General features: G+C 46.8%; 1 protein-coding gene across 2 annotated transcripts in view; it reads left to right on the top strand.

Annotated features, from left to right (window-relative positions):
- LRRTM4 (leucine rich repeat transmembrane neuronal 4) overlaps positions 1–5,433 on the top strand; it is a 155,119-nt gene extending 149,686 nt beyond the window's left edge. The window contains exon 3 of one of the 2 annotated variants that reach the window (XM_015648864.1): positions 4,051–5,433. In XM_015648864.1, coding sequence (XP_015504350.1) covers positions 4,051–4,272 — 222 coding nt within the window. In that variant the 3' untranslated portion in view covers positions 4,273–5,433. The remainder of the gene's footprint in view (positions 1–4,050) is intronic. The other variant, XM_015648865.2, reaches the window with a different exon arrangement.
- The last annotated feature ends 9,880 nt before the right edge of the window (positions 5,434–15,313 follow it).

The raw sequence follows: 15,313 nt of genomic DNA, 5'->3' as shown, positions 1-15,313 counted from the left end.
CACCTGTGCTCCAGCAAAGCTGCTGAGCTGGGAACCTCTCCAGTGTCACTTGGACTTCGACAGGGAGGATTTGCATTCCTTAAATTCCCACCGCTAAATCTTTTGTCCTCCACCCTTAGCTGGGGATTTATGTAAATTGTGCTTGTAACAGGAGCTTTGTTTGAAGTGTGTGGCTGCTTGGATGCAACATTTATTACGTTTGGAGTGGAGATCTGTGGGGTGGGGCTTGAGAAGTCAATACTGGGAAACTAAACCAGGCCTAGAGCCCAAAACCCGCTGAACACTCCCAGCTCTCACAGGGGAGGAACTCCAGGCTTTGCTGAATTAACTTTACAATTTTGGGTAGAACAATAAAATCATCATGGAATGGTTTGGGTGGGAAGGGGCCTTAAATCCCACCCAGTGCCACCATGGGCAGGGACAACTCCCACTGTCCCAAGCTGCTCCAGCCTGGCCTTGGGCACTTCCAGGGATCCAGGGGCAGCCACAGCTGCTCTGGGAATTCCATCCCAGCTCCTCACACCCTCCCAGGGAAGGATGGACAGTGTGGGAGAGAGTTCTACCTGGTTAAACCCAAGATGTTTGTGTTGTGTGGGTGACTTTGGAGCTCCTTCTCACGCTGACCCATGTTGTCCTGCTGCAAAAAGTTTAAGTACTTCGGGTAAGAATTGGGGAGTGCTGGTTTTAGAAATTAAAATGGAAATGAAAAGAGAAAAATTAGATAGAAAATTGTCAGAAAATGCTGTGGAGAGGCACAGTAGCTCAGAGGAGCTGTGACTGCCCCTGGATCCCTGGAAGTGCCCAAGGCCAGGACTTGGAGCAGCCTGGGACAGTGGGAGCTGTCCCTGCCATGGCAGGGGTGGCACTGGGTGATTTAAGGTCCCTTCCCACCCAAACCATTCCATGATTCCACATTAAATCCCTCCCGGAATGGGGACTCCACCACCACCCCATTCCAGGGCCTGAGGACACGATCCCAGGGCTATATTTATTTGTCTGGATATTTTTTTATTTATTTGACTGGAATTTATTCTCCTGCTTTTTTTTTTGCTTTTTTTTCTTGTCTATTGGAGGCCAAAGCAGCTGAAGGCCCAGCTTAGGTCACAGCTGGGTTGTTTCAGTCCCCACACAAACAGCCCTCACCTCAGAGAGCTCCAGACTCCAAGGACAAGCAGGGGCAGGACTGAAGCTTCTCATTTTCCAGCTCATAAAATGACTTGTGCAAGGTCACATCCGAGTGTCTCAGGTATTAGTTCCATAGCAGGAGTGAAAAAAAAAAGAGGAAATTACCTCAGATCCTAGAGCAAAAACACTTCTAAAATTAATTCTCTGCAACTTCGATGATTTTGAATGTGTTTTGTTGATCTCTGAATCTGTAAAAATAGAGTAGTAACAGCTTTGTGTAGAGTGAGTATCACCAGTGTTTTCCATGTTTTTACTGGATGAGTGCTGCCACAGTTGTCCCCACATTTGCAGCAGTTTCCACAGCCAAGGCTGTGCCCTGGAAAAGCTTTCTGGGGGCTCAGGTGTCACCTCCAGTGTAAATAAAAACTGAGCCCTTGTGTCTTCCTGCAAATGCAAAGTTATTTCCCAGGGAAGGACTTTGTGGGACACCCTCCCTTTGACCAGGAAGGTTTGAATTGCTCTTGTGGTTGTTTTTTTTGGTTCCAGAGGCATCCCAAGGGCTGTCAGGGGTGGAAGGGGCTGGTGGCATCTCTGCCTTCAGTCTTTACTGGAGGACTAAGCTTTTCACATCCATTTGACACAATTATTTCTTTAATTCCCCTTAGTGAAATCCAGGCCCCAAAAGAGGGAGAGGAAGATCAGCTGAGAGCCAGGCCTGAGAACCCCTTGCTGGGCCTCATTATCCCAAAAATGCTCTGCAAATTAACCTGCAGCATCCTGATTTTATTTAACCTGCAAATTAACCTGTTAAAACTCTTTTGTTTTATTTGTGATGCTGATAAAGAATACCCACCCTCTCTCCGCCCCTACTGCTGTGATTTGTATGGGCACAGACCTTGGAAGTGAAAATTAGTAAGAGATTCCATAAAGCCACTGGAAAAGGGCTGGAAAACCCCTTGTTTATCGCTTTTTAGGGATGTTGTGGCAATCCTGGTCCCTTTGACTCCCGTTTGGAGCTCGCAGCCAGGCCTCAGGTGTTTAATGGGCTGTGTGTTATTGCTGCCGTGCCAGGACCTCCATCCTTCAGCTCTCCAGAACACAAACAGTCCTTGGCTTTTATGAAATCATAAATGCCTGAAAGCTGAGGCCAAACTCAGCCCTGACAGGGACTGGCACGGATATTGCTCTATCCAGGGGAGATCTGGGTTCTTGTGAATCCACAAGTGAGCACAGTTGTCCCATCAAATTCTGCCCAGCAGCTTGTCCTCCACATCCCTGCCACTCAGCTGGCATGTCAGATCATATTTTCAGCTGAATTCCAGCTCTTGGAAGGATTTTGGGATCTCTCCAGCGTTCTGCAGGGAATCCACATCAAGAGGAACCCTGACCCTGCAAAACTTCCCAATTAGCCTTAATGCCTTTGCTTTTTCCATGCTTTTTTGGGATGAAGTGCACCAAGCAATGAAAATTTGGGAGAAATTAGCTCTGTGGTCTTCACTTAAAGTTCAGCCTGGAAAATCAAAAGGCATTTGTTCCAAGATTGGATTATGTGTAGGATATCTCCAGCTATAATGAGCTCAGGTTTGCTGGCAGCGTTAGAATCAACTCTCGCCTCTCTCTCTCCTGCCGCATGTGTTTTTCTCCCTCAGAGCATATTTCTTTCAACTTGATCAGCTCATCTCTTGCAGATGATAAAATTATCTGCAAAGATTTGTATCTGATGTTGTGCCATAAATCATATTTAGTCGTAGGATTAACATTTGCAAGCGTAGAATATTTATGGAAGGGGGAAAAAAAAATAAAAAAAATGCAGGTGGGGGCCTGGCAGTTTCTGAGGATTTACATAAGGAAGAGCTGGGATTCAGGATGGATCTGGCAGGGTTTGGAAATACATTTGTGCAAGGTGTGGATGTGCTCAGCTCTGGTGAGCAGCAGTGGAGCTGCTTTGACAGTGTTTGGCTTGGGGGAGTTGGAAGATAAAGAACGCCAGGAATCGTGACCTTGGGTGAGCAGCTTTGTCCTGGAAGCAATAAACAGATGTTCCAGCTGTGCTGGCACCAAGGAATAAACCCCTGTTCCAGCTGTGCTGGCTCCACCCCCGCTGCCAGCTGGCTCTGCCTTTGACATTCCCAGGCTGGTCTGGGCACTCCAGAAACCCTCAGAGCCTTTCCCAGCATTGGAAAAAAGGGAAAATTTCTGGAAGCTGCTGGGTTTACAAACTCCTTGGTTTGTTTTTCAGACTGGGTCATTCCAAAGAGTCAGAATCGAGCAGTTTGATCATCTGCCCACAAACTGGGGAGAGAGGAGGGAGAGCAGCTCCCTCTGCTCCAGCTCCAGCACTGCCAGGCGGGAAGGAGATCCATCTGGGAGTGGGGACACAGATCATGGAATCCTGGAATGGTTTGGGTTGGGAGGGAGCTTAAAATCATCCCATTCCACCCCCTGCCATGACAGGGACACCTTCCACTATCCCAGGCGGCTCCAACCTGGCCTCGGGCACTTCCAGGGATCCAAGGGTAGCCACAGCTGCTCTGGGAATTCCATCCCAGCCCCTCACACCCTCACAGGGAAGAATTCCTTCCCAATATCCCACCTAACTGTGCCCTCTGGCAGTGTAAAACCACTGTCCATAGAAAAAGTCCCTCTCCCTCCTTTTCATCAGCCCCTTGAGGCACTGGAAGGAGCTCTAAGATCCCCCTGGAGCATTTCCTCCTCCAGGCTGAGCACCCACAGCTCTCCCAGCCTGGCAGCGCTGCTCCAGAGGGACCCAAATGTGCTGCAGGGAGCCGGGAACTCTCAGGGGTTTCTCCTGTGGGCTGATCCCGGGGGATTGAGGCTGTGTTGGGATTGCTGGTGATGCTGCATGAACACGAGGCTCAGCCCGGTGCTGACAGTTGCTGTTCTTTGGTCCCGTTCTTGGTGCAGGTCCCTCACCACATGAAGACTTTACCCTACTACAGCTACGACCAGCCCGTCATCGGCTACTGCCAGGCCCACAAGCCCCTCCACGTGAACAAGGGCTACGAGACGGTGTCCCGGGAGCAGGTGGAGACCTCCAACCTGGACCTGGGCCGCGACCACAGCTTCATCGCCACCATCGCGCGCTCCGCCGCCCCCGCCATCTACATCGAGAGAATACCCAACTAACGCGGGGCGCCTCCGGGGGACAGCTCTGGGAGGGACCTTTCGTCTGGGAAGAGACCAGGCAAGGCGTTCCAACCCCACCATTCCAGATGTTCCGAGGGCAGGGGATGGCCGCGGCCTCCGGGAACGCCGGCGTGCAGAAGGCGCGCGGAGAACTTCAGGATTTTCTTTGCTTTAAACTTTCAAACAAATTCCTCAGTGTAAATATTAAAGAGAGAGATTGTCGAGTTCTTATTAAAAAGAACAACAGCAACAACAACAACAACAACAAATAGATTTCACTCTAGCTACATAAAGGGATGGATTAAGAGTTTTGTTTGTATATTTGATTTTTCTACATTGCACGGTTCCAGGGAAGGAGAACCACAGGTAAAAATAAACGGGGTGGGGAGGGCAAGGCTCTGGGGAGGGTCAGCCATGTTCCCTTATTAAGTGTTTATTACAAAGATCCGTTGACTATTTTTGTTCTTTTTAAACCAACAAAAGATAGCTCTATATTTTCTTTTTTCCTTTTGGGGGTTGGTTTTTATGGTTGGGGTTTTGTTTGGGTTTTTTTTTTGGTTGTTTTTTAAGTGGTCGAACGTTAATATTTCAACCTTCAGACATGGGCATTAAAGCTTATGTTGAACCAAAAGGACCTTGGCAATTGATGCAGCAGAAACAAAGAAACTCGGGTGCATGTACATTTAAGACACAGGCTGTACACTATGGAGGGGGCTTTTGATTTTTTATCTTCATTGTGCTTCATTGTTGACACTCTAATTCCTTTTCGGGCTCTAAAAAAAAGGGGAAAATACTGCAACGGAGTCACGACTCAGATTTCCAAGCCAGTGGTGCTTGTTAAGCAAAATTCATGGACGTTTGGGAACCAAAATGGAAGTGAAGTGCTTGAAATGGATCAGAAGGAAAATATTTTAAAGAGCATTTAGTGCAACTCACTGGCTGACACAATTTCTAAAACACAGCAGAATGTGTAACGTTGTTTTTCGGTTTGGGTTTTGGTTTTGGTTTGGTTTTTTTTTAATTAATTATTATGATCAGTTAGTTTTTGTGTAGTTTTTATCAATAAAATGACAACGACAAACAAACAAACAAACAAAAAAAAAAAGTGGTGGAAAAAAAATAAACATATTATTTTGTGGTTGGGACACCACAGCCAAGCTACTGTTTGAATGATTTCTCTGGGTGTGTGACACGGGGATCCCGTGGAGACAGGGGATGGTGCTGGGCCCTGTTTCTCCCATCTTGGAAGGAAACCAGGGAATTGTTCTGAATTTTAAAAATCTGAGTCTGGAGAAGCTCAATTTATTTGGTTTGTCTAAAAAAAAGAGGTGGTTTGGGGGCTGTGGGAGGGGAAGAGAAGGAAAATAACATTTTTTTTTAACTAAAAGTTGGGATTTTAATCAGAAATGAGTTTTTTCATTTGCAAACCTGAGCTGGAGCTAAACCAACTCAGATTAGAATGCAAGGGATGAGCTTTTACCTGAAGGGGGAATAGCACATGGACAAAGTTTAGGACAGATTGAATTTGATGATCATTTCAGGTATTTATTTGGGTGTGTTATGTGAAATACATGAGGCTTAATGAATTCCTGCAAGGGCTGAGTGCTGTCTCATAGATACAATATCATATTGTCTCCTGTGTTTCTCACCTGGAAAACTGATTTATTTTTCCCTGAAAGGCAAGGAAGGACGGGGATGGATGTGCTGGGCTAGGCAGGGAAACGCAGACACACGGAGTGAACTTGATGCATGGATTTAAATGCATTTACAATTAAGTGTTGGGCAGGAAATGAAAAGATAATCGAGTGGAAATCCAGGTGAGGAATTTCCAGATCAGATCTCCTGAGATCTGTCAGCCTTGGCAGTGCCATGGATGGAGGGAAAAGGCTGCTCCAAACACGAGTTCCCTTCAAACGGAGTTCAAAACACTGACCCATGCAGCTGAAAATGGAAGAGCTCCCAGCCACTCCTGGAGGCTCCAGGTCAGCAGGAGGATGCATTCCAATAAACATCCAAAGGAGAACAGCATTCCCGTGCTCCTGAAAGATGAGAATGGAAATATTTTTATTGTAAGGATCATTAAAAGCAATTGTAAAATCCTGGTATAATTTTTGAGAGGATTGTTCTGCATCTGCCAGGACTGGGGAAGGAAATGTCACCCAGGAATGTTTCTGGTCTCGGTGTCTTTTTTCCTTAACCCCCCACCTGCTGGGCATGTGGATATTGGAGAACATATTGTTTATTTTTTAATTTCATTTATAATCTTCCTGAATGCAACTTCCCCTTGTGCTCTGGGAAAAGCCACTGAAAGAGAAGGTAAAATTAAACAAACTCCCCCTTTTTTATTTCCGTATTTCAAAATAACCTAATTTTAGCATTGATTTGGAGGATGTTTGTATCTGACATTAGATTACAGATTTTCTTGGCAATTAGTGGGAATTGTGGGAACAAAATAAACTCCTGTGGGCACAGTCTCTGGGTAAATTCATGTTTTTCTGCCTGAAATGTTGCTGGGTTTCCTCTATTTATACCCTGACGGCAGTTTGGGTAAGAAGCCCCTAACTTCTGTTTGTATCCTTAAAAATTAAGGAGAAAATGCTCCAAGAATGAGTTCAAGGCATGAAGATAAACCTTCCTCAAGTGCTAAAGGTCTGGAAGAGCCAAAAAATTGTGTCCTGGATTTCTTTTGATCAAATCAGAAGCCATTGGGCTGAGCTCAGGTGGTCAGATCAAAAGGGCTCTTCACAAGCTGATGTGGGGCTTCAGATTTTACAAAAATCCAAATTTTAACTCTCCTGCCTGAAATTAAAACCAAAGAAATTTATAAAAAATTTGCTTTCTGGCCATAATGCCAAAAGCCAAGATTGATGTGTTTTGTTATGAGCTTTGTAATTTTTGTGCTCTTTTTAAAGTCTCAGTTCCTGGATTCACGTGGTTCTGTTGCACCTTCAGCTTCAGACCATGCCCAAACTCTCCTCAGAGTTCTACTCCACACAGCTCTGCTGAGGGAAGTGGCTGCTCTGCAAGGGAGAATGGAGAAACTCAACAGATCTCCAGGTAAGACCTAAAAATTAAAAATTAAACTTTGAGGGTGTTCCCAGGGATTCCTCTCCCAGCAAACAGCAAAAGGGGAGTTAATGAAGGGACCTCGCTGGTGAATGGTGGCTTTGGTGGCATCTTGGAGGTCACAGAACCCCCAGAGAAGCTGCTGAGCTTCAAATCAAAGCTGTAAACTTCATATTTTGCAAAAAAAAACCCCAAAAAACCAACAACTGATGGGTCTAAATAATAGATTCTCAAAGATTTGGGGGAGAATCAGATGCTGCATTTCTCCCTCACTCATAGTCACCTTGCAAATGTCCATGGGGCACCGAAATTCCCCTGTCCTGGGAGTGCTGAGGTGGGATCTGCATCCCAGAGCCTGTCCCAGCACTTCTCCTGCTCCGAGTTATTTCCAAGGCTGGCAATATTTTGCTGTGAGATTTAAAAATCTTTTGGAATGAGCTGCCCTTTTCAGTAATGAATTGCAAGTGTTCCAAAGATTGATAAACACAATTTCATCCTGACTCCCCACTGGAAAAAGTCCCTGAAGGAATTTGGCACGTTGGCCATGGCAAATCTAGTGCTTTTATAGATATTTTCAAGCTGCATGAAGATTTAAGGCTCTAATGTAGTGTGTATTGAAAGTTATTAATTTTTAGGTGGTTTTGGCTCCTTTAAATGTCACTTGTCACTTTTTTAAAGCTGTAGAAAAGAGGGGGGGTTGGTGGGGCTGCGAGTCCATCAAGCTGGAACCTTGCCTTAAATTAAGAAAAATAAATTACCTGTCTGATATTAATGCCTTCCTCATAAGAGTGAGAGCAATAAAGAAGGCTCAGAGTGACTTGGAGTTTGGGCTCGTTGGAGGGCAGGAATTAAAATCTTTCCTTGATCCCCAGAAAATGGAGGAAAGCAGATTTCAGGGACACACCACCCATTCCTCAGGGCAAGAGCAGGAAACGTTCTGATCCCCAGAGATCCTGCTCATCACTGGGAAGATGAGATTTGATTATCTTGATTTTAAAAAGTGTCATTATCAGTATGACAAAGATAAGAATAAATTAAAAATAAGAATAAACCATCCCCTTTTGTGGGAGAAGCTGTGGCTGCTCCATCCCTGGAGGTATCCGAGGATAGGTTGGATGGGGTTTGGAGCAACCTCAGACAGTGGCAGATGTACGTGCAGGACATTGGAAATGGATTTTTCCAGTCCCTTCCAGCCCCAACAATTCTACGATTCTCTGATTAAAAACCCCCAGCTGCCCCATTCTTTAAAAGACTTAAACAGAAAATCTCAGTAAGGAAATTGGAACTCAGAGCAGAGCTGGGAGTGGGAGTATTTTACTCCACTTTTACCCAAGTGGAGTAAAATATGGAATTTCCCTCCTTTGCTCTGTGCAGTCACTCCAGCAGCACTTGGTGCCCATCCCTGGCCTTGGGGCCCTACTGCTGGGATTTAATACAGCGTGGGGAGCTCAGAGTAAACCAGTCCCAGCAGGGAATGCTGCCAGTCCTCACTGGGGCCAGGGGACACATCCCAGCCCTGCCACTGTTGGGGTGTGTGTTTATTTTAATAGTTAGTTAATTTATGGTTGTGCAGTTAATGGTTTGTTCCTATGTTCCCCCAGAGTTGGTTTGCCCCCAAGTTGTAGCCCCACCTATGCTGCCTATCATTGTGGCCCAACCCCTTATTCCAGAACCTTCCCTGCCTGTCACTGTAACCCCGCCCCTTCTTCCAGACCCTTCCCTGTCAATCCCCAGTTGGGCCAATCCCTGATTGCCCCACCCCTCTGTCACTCCTTTAATCTTCCATGTCCCATTGGCCCATGTGATCTGTTTTCTCCTCCCCCTCATCCTTATTGGTCCCTGTATTGTAATCCCCGCCTCCTGCTCCTCCCATGTTGGTCCCTGATTGGGTAAAAGTTTTTATCTGCCCCCTGCACCTCTCTGTATTTAAACCAGAGCATGGCGCTGCTCAGGGCTTTTTGTCCCTGACTCCCAGCGGATAAACTGGGTCCTGGAAGTCGTGCAGAGCGTCTCCTCCTCATCCTTTGCCCCTTCCTTGCGCTGTCAGCTACACCGTGCTGTTCAGCAGCAGCTCTAAGGTTCAGCTCCTGCTGCTGAATTCAGGGGCTGTTCCCCACACTTGGTGTGGTCACCCAGCCTGGGACTCCAGCACTGTGTCACACCATGGTTGTGCTGGGACAGGCTGGTAAGACCAAACCGCGTCCTGTGGGAATTGATAACAGTCAAATAAAGAGATTTTTAGGCTTCAGGCGCTAGTTTGAGCCTGTGGGAAAGTCAAGCGCACAACTTTCTCACTCTGGCCTGAGAAATCGTAAGGAGGAGTCCAAACAGTCCTTGGAGAAGGAAAGCAGCCTTTGCAGGTGGCATTTGTTCCTTGTTTCCTTGTAGGAAATGGTCAATGGATGTTGGTCCTAATTGTCTAACGGTGGTGATGTGTTGTTTTGATAACCAGTGAAAGTTTCACCTTACCAGACCTTGTCAGAGCTGTCAATAAAAGAATCTCTGGAAGAATAAAACTGGCTTCTTTTACAACCAAAGCTGGAGTCTGTGTCGTCACTTGGCCGTTCCTAACACAGTGTCTGAGGCAGGGCTGTGCCGCAGAGCTCCCGGTGCTCCCCAGCACTCCCAGAGCCCCGGGGAGCTGCAGATGGGTGTGAGCATCGCCTGCTGCCTCCCAGGGCAGGAGAGCTCCAGTGCCTCTGGGACACCGGGAATTCTTTGGGATTGGTCAGCCTGGAGAAGAGAAACTGTGGGGTCACCTCACTGCACCTTCCAGGAGAGATGGTTTTGAGGGGTGGAGGGACAGGACACAGGGAATGGCTGTCATGAATGCCAGAGGGCAGGGTGGGGTGGGATTTTGGGAAGGAATTCCTCCCTGGGAAGGTGGGGAGGGGCTGGGATGGAATTCCCAGAGGAGCTGTGGCTGTCCCTGGATCCCTGGAAGTGCCCAAGGCCAGGCTGGAGCAGCCTGGGACAGTGGGAGCTGTCCCTGCCATGGCAGGGGTGGCACTGGGTGGGCTTTAAGGTCCTTCCAACTCAAACTCCAGGATTCTGTGATCCCATGAATTATTTACGTGAATTTAACAATTAATTGGGCAATATCTTTATATAATTTAATGTTTATCAAAGTTGTAGGACTGAGCTACAGGTAAGAGAAGTTCCCTAAATAACTATAATTAAACTGCCAAATTTGTTTGTGCTTCTTTTAGTAATTTCTGGGTCTTTTTTTCCTCCAGGATTTATCCAGAGCTGGGCAGGAAAGGAAGAGAGTCATTCCAATCTTGGCAGCAGCTTCTGCAAGGCAGCCTTGAGTAGTCAGGAGTGACCTCCTGTCAGCCAGGTGTGATGCAGGTGATCAGCTGCCCCTGGCCAGGGAGCAGATCCTGTCCCTGTGCCATTCCTGTGGACTCTGAGGAAAAAAGGTGGAGCAGTGGCATTGCAGGAGCTCGGGGGTCCTGCTGCCTCCCCTGTGTGGAGCCCTTGCTTTACTGGGGGCCTTCTGGAATACATTTAGCTTTTCCATTCCTCCCTGGCTCTAACTGGGAGCTTTTCAAGGCCCAGCCTTGAACAACGAGGGGACACAGTCTGAAGCTGCACCAAGGGAAATTTAGGCTGGATGTTAGGAAAAAGATTTTTACAGAAAGGGTGTTAAAGTACTGGAATGGTCTGTCCAGGGAGGTGAGGAAATCGCCATCCCTGGATGTGTGGATGAAAAGCCAGGATGTGGCACTGGGTGCCGTGGATGAGTTGAGGTGTTAGGGCTGGATTGGACTGGATCTTAAAGGTCTCTTCCAAGCCGGTGATTCTGGGATTAAACCCAGCTCTTTGCAAGCTTCCTCTCAGTGACAGCTGCTGGTGCCAGCAAGACAGGAATCGGTGACAAAGTCAAACCAGGCCTCTGTGCCTGACCCCCCTCCCCTGCTACCCCCCAGTGATGTTTTGTGTATTAAAAAGGCAGAGGAAAATCAAGTTGATAAGGCACAAACTCCAGCAGCTCGTGACTTTCAATCAGCGCCTCGGGCTCCCCAGCGCTCTGGAGGGCTCTCCTTGCTAAAAGGGCGTGCTCAGAACAGCGGGATCCAGGGCATCTTGAGAGGCTGATGAGGGAGGGAAAAGAAAGCATTTTCCTCCCAAATCCTCCTGGGATTTTGGGTTGAAAGAGAGGGCAGGTTGGCAGATACGGTGATGTCAGTGTTCTGCTGGGATAGAAAATGTGGTTGCAATAATTTACAGTAAAATACATCATAAAATCTTGTCATAAAATCATAGAATGGCCTGGGTTAGAAAATCCCTTTTAAATTCCTTGTGTTGGACAAAGGGAGCAACACTCCTATAAACTGTTGATGATATTCAAGTTGTAATTTATAAACAGTCTCCTCAAACATTGTGGTATTTGCAATGTATTTATATCATATTATGTAAGATAAATGGCTGGCAAACATTCATAAAGTATTTATTGGACATGCCACTGTTTATTCAATGATTTATAAATCAATGCTGGGAAATGGGAAGTGGTGGCAGAGTTTCAGATAAATTAGTTGCAAAATATTTGCTGTGCATCAATAATTCTGATATTAATTAGTTTAGGCCTTATCTGCAAGTGCCTTGGGAATGACTTACAGTTCACTTTCTCTCCAGCCCCGGGCTCAAGGGGCTGGAATTCCTGCTTGGGCTGGAATTCCTGCTTGGGTTGGAATTCCTGCTTGGGCTGGAATTTCTGCTTGGGCTGGGGCCAGGCCTGCGTGTTCACAGTCCTGGTTCTGTCCAGAGCTGGATCTGTCCCTGGTTTGTGCATCTTCCTTGAAGACTCATTGAAGCAGGATTGGGATTGGCAGGATATTCCTGAGTGTCTCCAGGAATTAGCTGTTCCCTCCCTCTGCTCTCCCTGCAAGATGAAATCATGGAATCCTGGAATGGTTTGGGTGGGAAGGACCTGAAATCCCACCCAATGCCACCCCTGCCATGGCAGGGACACCTCCACTGTCCCTGATTATCCCAACCTGGCCTTGGACACTCCCAGGGATCCAGGGGCAGCCCCAGCTCCTCTGGGAACTCCATCCCAGCCCCTCCCCACCCTCCAAGCCAGGAATTCCTTCCCAATATCTCATCCATCCCTGCCCTCTGGCCATAGGAAACAGTTCCCTGTGTCCTGGCACTCCAGGCCCTTGGAAATATTCTCTCTCCATGTTTCCTGCAGCTCCATCAGGTCCTTGAAGGCCACAATGAGGTCACCCCTGAGGTCACCCACTCCAGGTGAACAATCCCAACCCTCCCAGCCTTTCCTCCATCCCTCTGATCCTCCTGGGGCCTCCTCCAGGCTCTCTCCAACCTGTCCATGATTCAGAGGAGCTGGAAACGCCGAGCGTGAACCCTCAGAGTGAATCTCACAGAGGTGCTGAGCCCTCTGGAAAGCTGGGAATGGTTTAAGCCCATCCTGTGCTTTCCAGAGCACCTTGGAGGTCTTAGAAAACATTCTTTACAAACTGGATTATCCACACATGTTTAAAAAAAAAGTTTAAAATTGCCTTACCAAAGGGGTTTTATATTGATTAAAAAGAAATGCCCCAAATTTGCAGCAGCGTTTTTAAGACCCAAGTGAGCGGTTCCAGGCTTGGTTTAGTGGTTGAATCCCTTCATCTGGAGCTCATCACGAGCTCCTTGCTCTTCTTGGGGAACTCTGGTCGCCTCCTTCCCCTTCTAAAATCAACGAAAATGAAGAGATGGGAATTTTTAAGGAGCTGAGGTTGCCCCTGGTGAGATGCAAATGCCTCCTGGTTTATATTTCTCTATGCAAATAAGCTTTGAAGTAGTGCTTGAATTTCATTCTGGTCCAGTGGATCAGTGTGAGGGCTCTTGGTGCTTAAACTCATTCAAGTTCAAACTGGAGCTGGGTTTAGAGCTGTGGAAATGAAAATAACTTGCACTAGTTTGGTATTGTAAAGTGGCCATCCCTCTCTGCTTATTGTTTTTACACAGGTTTCTTAAGATGTAAGAAGTTATTAAAGTTATTTAAAGTGGGTTTAGTTTTTATTTAATGGGTGATAGAAACATTCAGAGATGTGGTAATGCCCTGGTGAAGATGGATAAATAAATTAAAATCCATCAGCTGCTATCAAGAAGAGGATACCAGAGTAGAAAGCAGCACACCTGGACATTCACTCCAGGATCTTTGGGCTGGGGTCAGGGAACTGATGTTTTGTTCCCATTTAATAAAGATTTTAGTTAATGATTGAATCAAAATGAAATGGCTTTGAAAAAGGGAATTTTGTGTAGCCCTGTTTTGTGTTAGGGAATTTCTGGGTGGGATTTGTGTAGCCCTGGTTGTTCTGTGGGAATTTTCAGGTGGAATTTGAGTGTGGGAATTTTTGGGTGGAATTTGTTTAGCTCTGGTTTACTCTTGGGAATTTTCAGGTGGGATTTGCGTATCCCTGGTTTACTCTTGGGAATTTTCAGGTGGGATTTGCATATCCCTGGTTTACTCTTGGGAATTTTCAGGTGGGATTTTTGTATCCCTGGTTTACTCTTGGGAATTTTCAGGTGGAATTGTGTAGGTGTCTTTTGTCTGCAGGAATTTCCAGGCCAGATTTCTGTAGCCCCATTTTACTGTGAGAAATTTCCAGGTAGGGTTTGGTCATCCCATTTTACTCCAGGGAATTTTCATGTGGGATTTGTGTAAGCCCTGGGATGAGAATTTTGGGGTGAGAATTTTGGGGTGGGATTTGTGTAGCCCTGCCTTGTTGGGAATTTTCGAGTGGGATTTTTGCAGCCCCGCTTTGCTTGTGGGAATTTTGGGGTGGGATTTGTGTAGCCCTTGTTTACTCTCAGGAATTTTCAGGAGGGAATTGTGTAGCCATGGTTTGTCTGTTGGAATTTTCCGGGTGGGATTTTTGTATCCCTGCTTTGTTGGGAATATGGGGGTGGGATTTGTGTAGCCCTTGTTTACTCTCAGGAATTTTCAGGAGTGATTCTTGCAGCCCAGGTTTGTTTGTGGGAATTTTCGGGGTGTGATTTTTGCATCCCTGCTTTGTTGGGAATTTTGGGGTGGGATTTTTTGCACCCCTGCTTTGTTGGGAATTTTGGGGTGGGATTTTTGCACCCCTGCTTTGTTGGGAATTTTGGGGTGGGATTTGTGTCAAACCTTCTGGAAACCCCACCCTGGGGGCTGCTGTGATTTATCTCTGGGCCTTTTCAGCCTCCTGCTGCAATAAGCACAGAGAGCAAACCTCCCCTGATAGGCCTGGGCAGCACCCGCAGGAAATGTCAGGTATTTCAGGCAAGGAAATGAGTTCAAAAGCTGAAAAAGCTTCAGGAAACCCTGCAGGGAACCATCCCTTCCTCCTCAGCATCCCTGAGATGATGAGTGTATTACACCGAAAAACAGGGAATTTGTCGTGCCCAGCACCTGCTCTGTGCCACACCTGCCCTTCCCCTCATGTCAAACCTTGTATTTTTAAAAGAGCAGCTTTTCTGGGCAGGGCCTGGCTGTTTTAGCAGCTTTTTGGTGGAGCTCTGCACGCTCTGCCTGGCTTTGATAAATAATGCAAATGACAGACAGGTCGATAGAGATGTAGATGAAGTAAAACAAGCCTGGTCTGTAGCATCAGAAGGCTCAGAGTTAAATTAATTGATGGAGATGATAAAGGGCTGCTTGTTAAAGCTGCACAGGACCTGGTGCTGGGAACACCTCGTTAAGGTTGGAGCTGCTCAGCTCTCGAGCCCCACGTTCAGGGAATTTCTGTCTGTGTCCATCAGGCAGAAAATCAGTTTATAGCTGCAGAAGTGCAGGAAAATACAGGCACAGGTCTGAATTTAGCAACCAGACACAGTGTGGGAATTTAGGGAGGAAAGCTGCTGGCAGCAAAGGAAAAACCTCTCATTGGCATCATGTCCAGAGGGCCTTTACACCAGTTTTTTATTTTGGGATAAGGTTAAAAGAGGGATGTGAGTTTTCACCCCAGCAGGAACCTTATCATTG

This window comes from Parus major, chromosome 22, assembly GCF_001522545.3.
Source record: "Parus major isolate Abel chromosome 22, Parus_major1.1, whole genome shotgun sequence".
Taxonomy (NCBI): Eukaryota; Metazoa; Chordata; class Aves; order Passeriformes; family Paridae; genus Parus; species Parus major.
The sequence above is the reverse complement of the archived record's forward strand: the minus strand, read 5'-3'. Positions and strand labels throughout refer to the sequence as shown.